This window comes from Uloborus diversus, chromosome 7 (genome assembly GCF_026930045.1).
Source record: "Uloborus diversus isolate 005 chromosome 7, Udiv.v.3.1, whole genome shotgun sequence".
Lineage (NCBI taxonomy): Eukaryota > Metazoa > Arthropoda > Arachnida > Araneae > Uloboridae > Uloborus > Uloborus diversus.
The window spans coordinates 149,088,506-149,103,508 of NC_072737.1; the positions used below are offsets into that span (position 1 = coordinate 149,088,506).

The window sequence follows — 15,003 nt, forward strand, 5'->3', positions numbered from 1 at the left end:
AAAAACAACAGTAAAAATCAATACTCAACACATAGTGTTGTTGAAAGAGCGAAACATGATTAAAAAAATAATAATAAAAATTAAAACTTGTTACAAAACACAAATAATCAAAAAGGTGATGTTTATTAAAGCGGGGTGCAAGCAGTCCACAGGCGGCAGGTTGAAGATCACTGATTTAAAATTATAAAATGTTCCTGATTTAGTGTAGTTTTATATCTTGGTTTTTTTTTTTTAGCAGTTCTCCCAAGAGACATAGATTTGAGTTGAATTGAAACCTCACAATAATATAACTATACAATATCTACAATGATCATACGTTTTCTGCAGGATACATAGCATATTGAATTTAATTTGTTAATGGGCGACGAAAATGCCACAAATTTAGAATAAATAACTATGGAAATAATTTTCTAGGCACTTCTCCTCTGATCTATGAAAATGATCTTGTTCTTCTTTAAGCAAGCAACACTCTTAAGAACATTGCAAAAATGAAAAAAGAGGTATAAAGCACTGTTAACATGCGTGTTTAAATTGATATCCAAAGACAAGTAATGTCTTTTTAATATTGCTGCTAAAACGACAGCAAAATGTTATTTCTAAACATTAATTTATTTTCTTTAGAAAAAAAAACCTTGGTTCTGGATCTTTTTTTTCTCCCCAAATACAATTAAATAATCCAGAAACAAAAATTAAACTCAAACGTTTAACCATGTAAGATACATATTTTTAATGTTGGGTTAGTTCAGTGTTTCATGAAGCAAAATCTGTGGTGTACCCATGGATGTTTAGAATGATGGAAATGAGGAAAAACATTCTAACTTTAAAGAAATATTTCTCTCACTTTGAAGTTGATGATTTGAAGAATTGAGCAATGGAGAATCAAATGGGCATGAGCCAGGTAATTAAATTAAAACAACTAATTGAATAGTTTTAAAAGAGCTCTTAGTCTTTAATGTGGTATAATAAATTGACTGGAACCAGAATTTTTTTTTCATTACATTTTCAATCATCATAGTAACATAGGCTGCTAAATGAAAATTCTTTGAGGGCATTTTACAGAACAAATCATTCAGGAATTAAAACAATTAATATGTCTTGAATATTAACAATGTTGAAATAAGAATGTGTTCTTTTTTTCTAGGATTGTAAAAAGAATTTTACACTCATTTATTTTCAACTGTATCTTAACACTTTAATTAGTCGTTTTGAAGAGTGCATCGCCAGTTTCCTTGTTATTAAAAATGCACTCTCATAAATTAATATAGCTTTATATTTAATTTCAGCTGCTGTATCAACATACATGAAATAGCTGAGTGATAGGATTTAAACCAAAAGTTTTTATTAAAAAAGTTAATTTTCAAAATGATGTTTACAAAATTTAGAATGTAGTTTTTAAAAATTCTTTATTTATTTATCATCATTTTCATTTTGTCATTGTTTTTTTTTTTCTAAGCAATAAAAAGTGTTTTCAATAACCAGTACTTCTCACTTAAATAAAAGTAATGTCAAAAGAAAATTAGTCAAAAATAATAAAGCAGCCATTAGATTTCATAGATTTAAAAGTATTTTAAGAATAAGTGATACTAATACCTGTATTAATTGTTACATTGCTCCACAGCAATAACAGACACTTTGCAATTTAAAATAATAAACTCAAGCTCACTTAAAAAATGGTAAATACCAAATAGTTGAATTTTGAAATAAATTTATCGATACATGGAGTAATAACATTTTCAGTTTATTTCTTTTTATGAATCATTGCTTGGTGGTACAAGATTCGCAACCAATGCCAAAAAAAAAAAAAAAAAAAAAAAAAAAAAAAAAAAAAAAAAAAAAAATTGCAATCATAAAGATAATTGTTTGCAAAGCTAACAAATTCATTTTGAGGCTAAACTAAGCAAGCATAAACGAGTGAATTTGTATTTTTCAAACTCTTGAAATAAAACTGATTTTTGAGGTTTTTCTTGATTCACACACACATCATCGGTTTAAACATATTTTAAACAGGTTTTACATTGTGTTTTCGTCACTTTTAAACTTCTATTTAAAAGTTGCCTTTTAAGAAAAACAAATTAAAAATAAATGAATAAAACAGTGGAGGAAGTGAACTATTAGCAGACAGAATCCTTAAATGAGAGTTATGATCTATTCAGACCTGCAGCTGCATATTTAAAAAAAATCACACAGAAAAACTATACACTCTAGATCATCTAATATGATATATAAGGCTTATGTACAAACTTTATTGCTAATTATGTAGAGAAGCATTAATATGCATAGGAAGTAATAATTCCATAACTTCAGATAATACAGACAGATACTTTATAAAATATCAGGCACTTGGCATAGATGAGCTCAACATTATTCATAAAATACTGTTGTTAATATTATTGCTTCTGAAAAACACATGACTTACTTCACTGATTCATTTAAGGCAAAATATTGAAACATTTAACACAGACATAATCACACAAAATTACTATGATTAAAAAGCCATTACAATAGCAATTAAAGAATACACTCACATTCACAAATAGAGAAAGACAGTATCAGATCATAGTTTTCTTTTTTTCCCCCTTTGATCTTACTGTGAGGCTATGACAGAGTAATTAAGCTATCATTTACTTTTTTTTATATAAATTATAAAAGCATTGAAATTATTATTCAATGCACCTTTTTGGAAATAACGTTGATGATTTAGTGTGACACTGTTAAAACAATCAACTTTTAAGTTGTTTACATTTAAATAACAAATAACATTATTAAAATCAAAACATAATTCAATTCTTATACATGTATAATGCAATTGATTCTCAAAATAAGAATAACTTTAATAAATAAAATCTATAAATGCAATCGCTTAAACAAACCTTTTTCTTTCAGACTAGATTGCTTCACACCGGGAAATTTAAAGCATACCATATTATTTAGTGACTAATTAACTGGCAAGGTTTAAATAACACTTGAAATGACAACCATAATAAGTGTTATTTTGTGTAGTCATAACTTAAATACATGAGATATAAGTTGTGTAAGGTTGGCCCATAATTTCTCTTGGTTCTGAGCAGGCTATAATTTGCTGGGAAAAGGCGCTACTTCTCAGAATCGCTGACTAGAAGATATTTACAACTAAAAATATTATCAGATTTTTTTGGGTGGGGAGAGAGGAGCACATCACAGTTCAAGATAATATTATTAGCAATAGGATTAATAATACAGAGATAATGAAAACATATTTTAAACAGTAAAAAAAAAAAGATTAGACCTTAACACAATCAAATTTGATTGTTAAATAAGAATTATAAGAAGCTAGGAAAAATAAATAATAGTAATATAGTAATTTGTCATTTTATAAAACAAGGCCAAAATTTTTTTATAATTAAACGTTAAATGAGGCAGTGAGAAGCAAAGGGATGTTAGTGGCAAAATTAAAAATTTGGAGATAACCAGTACACTTGGAAGGTGAACCTCTCCTCTGTCTTGGGGCAAGAGATAGTACTAGTAGCCCTGGTAGGTGCTACTGTATAGCATGATTTAGAAAAAAAATTCAATGAAATCCGACCTAGAATGTTATCTTTAAACACGTTTTACTCCAAACTTGAAAAGGTCCACTTACAGCCCTTTGCTTCTCACTGCCTCAAATGTGAAACTAATTTCAAATTATTGAGAATGAAAATGGTAAATTTATTCATACATCCCATTAATGAAGATTTTGAATTTTTTTGTGAGTTAGACATTTCAACTAAAAAAAAAAAAAAAAAAAAAAAAAAAAACCTTAAATGTTTGTGTAGTATAGGAATAAACAAAATAAAAACAGCAGATTTTTTTTTTTTTTTTTTGTACATCCTACAGATTTACTTGAAATTAATCTACTTTTAAATAATAAAATTGTTTTAAGTAAATGACTATTTAATAAAGAGAGCAGGTCAATATTATGCAGTTAAAACCCCTCATCCTACTTAAGTTAAATGTATTTTCTTTAATAAGAAAAGGAAATTTATAAGTAAAAATCAGGCAATAATTTTAAATTTCTCATTCATAAAAATATGGTATAATTAATCATTTGCAGCAACCCACATCAATCCACAATGCACACAAAACAAAATTGAAATCAGTAAAAAAAAAAAGAAAAAAGAAAAACCTAATATCTTTATTAATAAAACAATTATCTTTGATCTATACCTCTAAAAAAATTTAAAATATATTAAAATTTAACTCAAATACTTTCAAATAATTTATACAAGTATGTAAATGATTAAAGGCTTTAGTAAATTTGTATAACACAGATTTATAATTTTTGGTTTCAAGAAGCTCATAAACAATAATATAATAAGAAAATTTTGACTTTTAATTTAAAAAAATTGTAGTGTATAATATAAAATATACAATACTCTACATTAAGCACAATGAATAAAATTTAAATACATAACATTTCTAAATAACTATCGTGTTCAGCACAATATAATTTTACAAAGATTTTATATTAAAAATACATAACATTAAAACGACGTGATGAAAACAATTATTTACAACTACATTTAAAAAGGTCAACTGCAACAACATGAATTTTTGCAACAAAAATATTTATAACAAAAACAACAATTGGCACTAATGATGACTAACATTGAAATAACATAAAGCTTTTACCAAAGTTTTTTCTCTTAAGTTAAAAGTGTTTTCAAAAAGAATTTCAAATATAGCGCAGTACATTATAATTTCACCCAAAATAATTTATCCTCAACTTTTAATTAAATATGGAGCAACTTACATATATAATGATTTGTATGAAAAAGTGTGATTGAAGTCAATAGTATGAGCTGAAAACAATAATAAATAACACACAGATATAATGAAAAATATTTTGGAATCACAAGGCTAAAATTATCACACTACACTAATGCATTATGCTTGTAAACAAAAAATGGTCAAATAATTTTTCAAATTTAGGTAATAAAATTAAATAACAAAAAAGCTAGAGCAGGTTATGAGTAATTTTAATCCCACAAGCCTGAACATTAACTGTTCCTTAAAGGAAAATATTGTTATGAAAAACTAGTTTCAGTTTTGGCAAGAAGTGATTAATAATGTTTGAGATTCTACTGCAAACTTATCGTAAATTTGCCTAAAAGCAAAAACAAAGATTATTATTATTTTTTTTTTTTTAAGAAACAACATTATTGATTAAACTTTTTATCATACATATCACACATGAATAATTTGAAAATTATTAATTATTTCAATCTGAATCAAAAACTTAACTATCAGGTTTTACACATGGGATTGAGAAAAAAATTTATATCGAATAAAATTTAATAAGCTTATGATCCAAATTATTTTGGCATTATATAGATGGGCCATTCTCACGAAAATAGTACAAATCATCTCTGAGACTTTGGAATTTATTTTGTCAATTTTAATAAATACCACCAACTATTCATATTTTTTATTGATTCTCCAGTTAATTGTGTGTAATTAAATATCAATTGTTGGTACATAAATAATTTATAAAAAGTTCAAAAATATTTTGCTTTGGGACCAGGAAGAAAATATTACTCGACTCAGTTTCAACTCATTAGAAATTAAAATGAGATTTAAGATTGTGCCTAAATGCATCAATAATATTGATGATCAGTTATATTATATCTTTTACATAAAAATAATGTTACAACACAATTTTAGAAGGAAAAAAAACTAGGATCTTTTTTCTTTAGTTAATGTCCCAACATTTTTTAAGTTTTGCACTGTTATAGCTATTTAGAAAATAAAATAAACAGCCTCTAGTTATATTTTGAAGGAGATTAAGTCACATAACTTCTATGCATATAGTTAGCTATTTCGAACTCTACAGTCAACAAACAATATGAGTATAATTTGCTTTTTCTGATGATTTGAAGTATTGGATATCTACTCTGTTACATTAGTACAGAAAAATCATTAAATACAAATTACAAAAAAAATCATTAATACAATTAGTATAAATGATTTTTTTAAAGTTTTTTTAAAATTGAAATTGTACTCTGTATAACAATTTTAGAATCATTATTTCACATTATGCTTGTTCTATAACTGTAACTTTTCTTTATGATTAGATCTTTCAAAGGCTTATTTTTCGACTCTGTTATACAAAGTGGTTAAAACATTTGAAAACCCTTCATAAATGACTTATGTACAAACTACTGATACTTCTCTACTACACAAGTTAACGGCGAAACAATTAAAAAAATACTTAGTATTTGGAAGGTATTAAAATTAATAAACAAAATACCAAAGTATAGGACATGTTTTGTACTAATTTCATGAGAATGATCCAGATGTTTAATATCATTTGGATCAATAATCCATGACCACAATCAATGGCATCAATTTCACTAAAACAAAAATATCTTCTTTTTTTTTCTTCGTGCAGACACATGGATCACAACAAGAATAGCAACTGCTTTAACATATTCAAAATATTTGAAACTCCACAAATATAGTATCATCACATGTTGTAGAGAGGCACCCACTTTAGATGACCAATGTATTGTAAAAACATCACAAAAAAGTATAACAAAAAAACCTCAGCAAGTATGCCCGACTACAAAACTCAATCTACGAATGTTAAGATAACTTTCCTAACGCAATATATTAAAAACACCTAACTAAAGCTGTACAATGCACATTATATACATAAATACATACATAATTCAGAAGAAAGAATTCAGTTATTAAAAGAAAAGATTGCATGTTGATAAGTGAATTTTATGGCTGAAGATAGAAGAAAGAATAAGAAACAGGAAAGCTTTTTACTGTACTTCAGAGATACTAATATTAGGCAAGAATAAAGTTTTCAGTTAGGAATAGTTTGCCAGGCTCGACTCTACATGTAAAACTTTTAAGTTACGAATAATCTTAACAATTATTAAGATTGCAATTCTGATTAATAGGAAACTTGATTAATTTGCATGAATTTCACAAATCATGAGTAAATGGTTACTGATTATTGCACAAAAGGCATTCAAAACTGAAGTTACTGTCTTAATCAGAACATAAAAACGGAGATCAACTATAATGATTTTTTTTTCTTTTTGTACCAGCCAGGGCTGAACTTTCTTAATCTACGCAGAAATCTGATGGTTTCATTATAATAGCAAATGTGTTAATAGCAAAAAAAAAATATATATATATGAAATAGAGCCGATCCCAATTGCATAGCAAAAAGGTGTAGGTTAGTTATGCAGAAAATATGATAGAAAGAATAGAAAAATAACAAATTGTTCAAACACCGGGCTCAATTTCAACACCATTAAACCGATTATGCTTCTTTTTAATGTACAACTACATAAATCTATAACTTCAATAACTGTATGTACAAATTCTAAGAAATTCAACAAAAAATATACAGACTAGTGTAAGTTCGCAAAACAAAAATGAAAACAACAAGCATAAAGTTAACTGACAGTCAATCCTGTCAAAAAACAGATTTTAAATCATGAACATGAGTAACAATTTCTTTTCTGCTGTATTATCAAAACAAAAAATCTCAGAAAGCACGCTATTAATAACTCGAGGAAAAAAATAAGTAACTTTTTCTCTATAAGCTTTTTACGTTATTCATAACTAATATATGGCACAAGATAAGTTCTGTGAAAAAGTAGCTTTAAAGATTAAGACAATATAAAAGGGGATTAATTTCGATTCTAGTAACTGGAGAGCAATGCAAATTCTTGGATAATAAATCTTTGAAATTTTAGTAAGAGTTGAGCTTGAAACTGTTAAATGATTGGATAGATAAGGTCCATACTTTATTTAATATAGATAAAGAGTATTAAAATATAGAATTTAAAAGATGAGTGAAATTTGATAGATGCTTTAGTTTTTAAATTTTATATATATATACGTTAGAGCTACTCCTATATTGAATAGAAATTTCTTTCAAACATGCTTTTTTTAAAAAAGAAAACATGTTCAAGATGCTCCAATGTTTATAAATATCATTGATGCATTATAAATTTAAGTGGAACAAGTGCTGAGTAGATGCAAGTGTGATGAGTTATCTCACAGAGTAAATAAACGAGAGTAATTAAATTTCAAAACATGAAGAGAATACCTGAGATGATGTTTTCTGTACCATTGTTTAAAACATAATTACATGCAACAAATCTTTAGCACCAGGGCAAAAGTTTTAGTAAATAATATCCCCTTTCTGCATAAAACTCGGTTCTATGCCAGGTTAGGCTTTATACATTTATCTTTGGCATCTTTTATCATTGTCCATTCTGTATCGTAATTTCGTTGGATTAACATAATAATCAAGAGTACTTGTGCAAACAGTTAATTTCATGAATAACAATGTCTCACAGCATAAGAGCTCTGAAAATAACAAGTCTACAGTATTGCTTTTAAAAATCACATTTCCTCTGTAAACGTAAAGGCAGGTAACGTTTCTACGAAAAAAGTGCTGTACATCACACACAAACGAAACTCATGAGTAAATTCAGAAAAATATGTAGGTTCCATTTTATGTTAGAAAAAGGGTTGATTGGTAATTAATTTATACTTTTTATGGAGGATAAATCGAGAGAAGACTATTCTACGAGGAAAGAAAGGGCCAATGTAAAGATGCCCTAAATTATTATTTATTATTCAACAAGTATTCCTAAAGTCTAGGAATGATTTTTATTTTATTTGCCTGGAAGGCAAAAAAATTTAAAATGGTTAACATTAACTCTACTTTCATGAATAACTCTACTTGAAAAATGTAATAGATTCAACAATGTCAAAAGAGACTGAATCAAGAGCACTTATAGTAGTACTTTTTCTTCATAAAATGCACAGAGGCGCCAACACAGCTTAAGGTTAATAATAAAAACCCATCACAGTGGAAATACAAAGCAAATCGTTCAAAACCTCATTTCCGTTTTTTTTTCTTTTTTCATTTAGGAGGAGACGCATTAGGGAAAAGAAATCTCGTAACTCACATCATTAGGCTGAACACCCTTTTTTGAACTCAGAAGGATGAACAACTTTTAATCACAAAATAGCACACAGTGCCTGATGTAAGTATAACTTTGAAATTTTTTATGTTTTCTTAATGCTTTCAACTTTTAGTTAACTCATTTGTATAGGAAACACCTTTTTGTATGCATGGCGCCCCTGGAAATTTAATCTATTCTAAATCTCCTACAGTATTTAAATGGCGCTTATTTGTCAGGAGCAAAAAGTGTTAAAAATAAAAATTTTTCCTCTTACTTCACTATCAGCATCTAGCTCTCTAATCTTCACTATTTCTATAATTTCTATGCAACTATATATTAATCAATAGATAAAGATTTTTGAAAGGCAAGAGGCAATATGAGACGCCTTTCAGTTATTTGACAGTTTAAAAAGTGAGAAAATTTTTATAATCTAATGAATTCAGTTTCTAATATCACTAACACACCCAGCCGGTCTCTGTAGAAAAAAGGGGTACTGGTTATTGCTTATTCTTCAAAATTTTAACAATGCTTCTTCGTATTAAAAATATTCGATGTCATGAGAGAATCATTGTTAGAAGTTTTCTTTCCCAAACTGTTTATAAAACAACCATAATGGTATAAAAATGGTCAAGGTTTTTTAAATAGATAATTTACAAGAGACTTGACCATTTCTTCCCATGTCTGTAATTAAAAATCAGAGCTATCATAAAACCTCCTACTTACCTAAAATAGACAAATCATGTGTTACTTAAAATATGGATCTTTCATTGAAACAATACCCCGTGTCCCTCTACACAGCTGGGTGTGCTGAAATCTACGTTAAGTTCTCAAAATGCAAAAACTCTTGAAAAGCTACTGAGGCCCCAGGAAGTTACCATAGTGAAATCTCAATGGGCGGAAGTAAATTGTCTTAGAAATCTTTTTAGCTATAAGCGATGAAATGGAAGAGAATTAAGAGCACAAGTATCCTGCATAGAGCAGGATACTTTTTAAGGCATCAAATCCAGTCTTGATGCTCCTTTGTTTTTTCTTTCACAAAACGCCTTTGATTGTCTCTGGCACAGACAATTATTCAAAGTCTTGAACACTCTCATATATTTTTTTCTGGCTTTTGTACTCTTGTTGATTTTCAAACATTGACAAAGTTTGTCAACCACTGTTCAGGAGCTGCATGTATATATGTATATGTTCATAGTTTCTTCAAAAAATTGCAATCACATAAAAACCATTTGTCTTGGCAAACCAGCTTAAAAGAATTAAGCAACCATTTTTCCTTAGTAACTTACATTTTCAGGTTTGTCTAAAACATAAAAAAGCGCTAACTTAAGAAGGTTGAGATTTGTTGGGGCTGACGGAGGCACTGTTACCAGCTGTCTGACTGCTTGCATCAACTCCATCATTGCTATGCACTACTGTGAAATAACGCTCTAGAAGAAAGGGAAAAGAAAAAGGTTACCAATTGGCTGATAAATGAGCACATTGCAATAAAAATACACCAAAATGATTTACTTAACAGATTTTTTTTTTTCAAAATGCAAAGTTTAATCAGTTTTAGGGAAAATCTTTTTAATAAGCAATTGATTGTAGACACATGTTTCAAGGTTTCAAGGAACCCCCTTTTCAATGCAACAAAGAAGCCATGCTTTTCTCAGATGACTTCGCATCCCAAAGCTGACACTTCTTTGCACTGAAAAACTTTGAAACTCCAAAACATCAGCAATCAATTGCTTATTTGTGTTTTATCTATTTTGTTTGCAACGGTTATCAGTTACTTTTTTACTCCAAAGTATTTATATTTATTCTAGTATTTATTCTATTCCTATCACTTGTTTTGGCTTAAATGGGTCACATACATTTATAATTTTTCTAATCTTTCTTTCTGTTTGGCTTTCATTTATGTTATTTCTGTACTTCCTGGTTTATTTTCATATTCCCTTACATTTTTGATTTTAACTCTAGAATTTCTATCGCTTCTGATTATCATTTTCTTCATTTTGATATGCTTTTTTTTTTTGGCATTTATTATGTTAAAAGGTTTGAAATTGTTTTGCTTCTACTATCTTCCAAAATACCACAACAGACAAGTACTGCCGTGGGCAAGCAAAGGTAGTAACTGCAATTTTTTCATTCTTTTGCATTTTGGTCATCTATTGTACTTTAGCTTTATTGTATGAGCTTGTTTATTTGGTTTCCGCTGAAAAAACAGTGCAAAAAAAGTCTAATTCGCACATTTCTTATTGTTAGTATAGAATCCAAAACACTTTTCTTCCAGCGGTACCTACCCCTTAAGAGCAAGGGTGCACCACCTCCCCTAAATATCGCAAGAAACTCCCCTAAAAGCAAGAGCCCACCCCCAAAAAACTAAAAAATACCTACCTTTCAAAACAACCAACCTAAAAATTTCAATTCCGCAGTCAATGCCAGGACCCCCTCCCCATGGGCGAATTTATGGGGGGGGGGCAGAGGGGGGCAATGCCCCTCAGTTTTGGGAGGACTTTATGCAGTAACAACACATCTTCCAAAAATTAAAAAATATATATATTTTTTCTTTTTTGAATAGTTCAGAAGGGCATGGGCGGATTTATAGGGGGGGGGCATAGGGGGCGATGCCCCCCAGTTTTGGGAGGACTTTATGTAGCAATAACACATCTTCCAAAATCTTAAAACAAAAAAGCCATGACTTTTTCTTTTTTGAATAGTTTAATGAAAATGAAGAGAAAAGCAAATGTCCTTTTCTGATGGGAGAAAAGAAAAGGAAAAAAAAAACGAACATTAAATACAAATAGTACAACTGTCACTGGGGTGCTGAAAATGTGTCTAAATTCACTATTTTGGACTGAAAACCATTTGGGCAAGTATATGAATGAAAATATAGGCTAAACGAGCTATACATTAAGCTGCAACACTTATAATAATTGATGATTATTTTAACAAATTAGAACCTAAAGCAAAGGGGAAAATCTCCCCCCTTCCCCATTCGCGCTAACAGAACGATCTACTCGTTATGATTTGTATCCACATTTCAAGTATTTATTTGTGCATAATATTTATGTTCTTAGTATAATAATTGGCCTTTTGAGAAATTCTAAAAAACATAAGTTTTTTTCCTTTTCTCTCTCTCTTTCTCTCTTTTTTGAGAGAGAGAGAGAGAATAAATACTATCGCAAACTGAATAAATTTCAGTTATCTGAGAGTTCTGATTAAATGAATCTTTTTACTTAGAGGGAGAGTACAATTTTACTTACTTTATAAATACTGTTTAAAAAGTAAGGTGTCATAATCATCTAAGTCTAAGTGAGTCAGTCCTTGCAATTATTGAAATCTAAATAATTGAGTCATCAAAAGTTTTGGAAAAATTTGCTGAAATTTTATAAAAGTCTATAAAAACCTAACAAAGATTGGTAAAATCGTAAAAATCCTTTAACCATAAAAACTGACGAATTTTCGTAAAAACTACAAAAAATCAAGCAAAAATTTACAGGTAGGAGTGAATTACAAATAGGGCCGAATTTGCCTATAAGATAAACAAGCTGTTGCTTAGGGTCCCTGCTTTGAAGTGGGTCCCTAACTCCCCCCAAAAAAAATTCATGATTTGTTCCTTAAAAAACGGAAATTGCTTAAAAAAACTAATTTAATTTTTAAATGCTTGAAAACCTTGAATATTTGGAAACGTGTGGCTATAAACCTTAAATTTAAAAATTTCTAACAAATGGTAGAGGGGGAGGAATGTCAACATATGTCAAATTCAACTCCTTGCCACATCCTGTATTAAAAATGTAAAAATCATGGTTCTCACATTTGTAACATATTATTTGAAATAAATTTTTGTGACTCACATGTTTCATATCTTGCTATTTATTCAATCCTGAATGCAGTATTTTGGAAATTCTTTTGCATTGATTGCTTTTATCTTACTTTTTCTGCATATTGTCTATCTGTTTAGCACAGAAAAAAAAATACACACTACTTCTATTTCTTTTCATTTTCTGCCCCACTTGCAACTGAAGAAAAGTTGTTGTCATGAGAAATCTATGGTTTTTCTTTTCTTTTAAAGTTAAAATAGCTATTTCTCCCAAAGTTAGAACAGGACTGCAAAAATTTACAATTAAGTACTAAAATACCAGAGATTGGAAAGTACAAAGAAGTGCGTTAAATAATTTTATTTATTCTAGAGTCCTTGAAAATAATTAGATAAGTCTTTGAAAATCCTAAGCAAAGTAGGCTCCAATTACTTCTACTGCACATTGTTAATCTGTTTAGCCAGGAAAAAAAATGATACACTACCTTTCTATTCCTTTTCACTTTCTGCACTACTTATAATTAAAAAAAGGTTGTTGCAATGAGAAAACTAGTTTATTTTTTCTTTCAAACTTAAAATGGCTGTTTCTTACAAAGTTTGAACAATACTGTACAGCTGTAAAATCTAGTTATCAATTTCTATGTCTATCCAATTAACCTTTATAAGGCTTCAAAATGCAGAATTTTATATCCATTTTACAAAATTTCCTCTGGGGGAGAAACCCCCGGTCCCCTAAAATTGGAGATATTCTATTTCCCACTTAAAAGGGAGCCCTGCCTCCCTCTCTTAAGGTGAATTCAAAAAGGATAGCATGAAAACACATTAATGAAAACGATACTCAAAAACGTAAAGCATGGACTTATGCATCACAGGAAACAGACAAAAACATAGGAGTGGGGGGCAATAAAAATGTTGCTGAAGAAAAAAAAATCCTGTCCCCCCCCAGGAACTTAGTCCTAAATCCGCCTATGCCCCTCCCTCCCCAGGTGTACACCCTTGTTTCTACAAATGTCTAAAAAACTCATTTCTGCAGAACTGCCATTTACTTGCACATGGCAGTATAACTATTATGTCCAATATCAGTGCATATATGAGTCATAAAATAAAGGTCACATGGAAAAGGAAACAATGAAGAAGAAATGTATTCAACACAAAACTGGTCTAAGTTTACCTTCAATTTCACCATCTGCTTCTATTATATGTGGAGCATCAGCATCGGCATTTGATCCAGGCATGAGACCAGCCATCATATTGTAGTCAAGATTCTCATCTAACGTAATGAATGGAGCATTCCATCTGGGAACTGGGGTAGTTCTAGGAGTGGAACGGGGTGTTGTAGCGGGAGACGTGAACATACTGAGATTAGTTGGACTGATCATGCCACTCATAGCATTCACAGGACTAATATTTGTGTATGGAAATAGCTAAAAGAATGCAAAAGAGAAATTAGTGAGTAGCATGATAAGCAATTAAAAAATACATAATAAATCAATTGATGCTCACTTTTATGGGCATTATTGCCCAAGTTCAGGGGGACGGGGGGAAAAAGAGTTTCAAGTTTTAAAATTTAATTCTTATGAAAATATGCTGTAGCTTTGTTTTGAACAACAAATTCTTGATGAGCAAAAGTATCAATTGTTGTAGCATCAGGCACTTTTTCTAGAACAATAAATGTGTGGGAGATAAAACCATATAAAAACTAAAGCTGTCTCAACCATAACTTAGAGAATACTATGTTGTAAAAAATTATCTAGTTTCTTTTTTGAGTAATAAGATGTATTGTCACCCTATTAACAGCACAGAATTTCGTTTTTATTTTTATTTTACATAGTTTCATCCTCAGTGAAGTTTACTGTGACTCATTTTCAGCCCCACCCCTTAATTCATTGAAAAATGAGTTCTATTCTTTTTAAGGAACAGGAAGAATTAAGATTTCTATCCCCTCTTTCCCTGTTTTCTTCTTTTACTGCAAAAATTATTGCAGGGATGGATGCTCATAGCGCAGGGCCTTTAAAACCTCTTTCCTAGTGCCTGAGCTTTCCAGCAACACTGGAGTTGACACTTAAGAACAAATCTATTGGATATGTGCTTTTTTAAATAGGAATATCATATCTCAAAGCTTAATATGGTTGCAGGTGAAAACGAAACAAAATATGATTTTGAATGACTATTTTAGGTTAAAATAAACATAATACCAAAAGAAATTTAAAAACGAATAAATAAGAAATTAAATAGGGGAGATAACTA

The 15,003-nt window shown here is 29.4% G+C and overlaps 1 protein-coding gene across 1 annotated transcript in view; it reads right to left on the reverse strand.

Annotated features, from left to right (window-relative positions):
• Positions 1–10,205: 10,205 nt before the first annotated feature.
• Positions 10,206–15,003, reverse strand: part of LOC129226939 (uncharacterized) — a 156,814-nt gene continuing 152,016 nt past the window's right edge. The window contains exons 23-24 of the mRNA XM_054861567.1: positions 13,928–14,180; positions 10,206–10,384 (exon numbers count right to left, since the gene is read on the reverse strand). Coding sequence (XP_054717542.1) covers positions 10,281–10,384; positions 13,928–14,180 — 357 coding nt within the window. The 3' untranslated portion in view covers positions 10,206–10,280. The remainder of the gene's footprint in view (positions 10,385–13,927; positions 14,181–15,003) is intronic.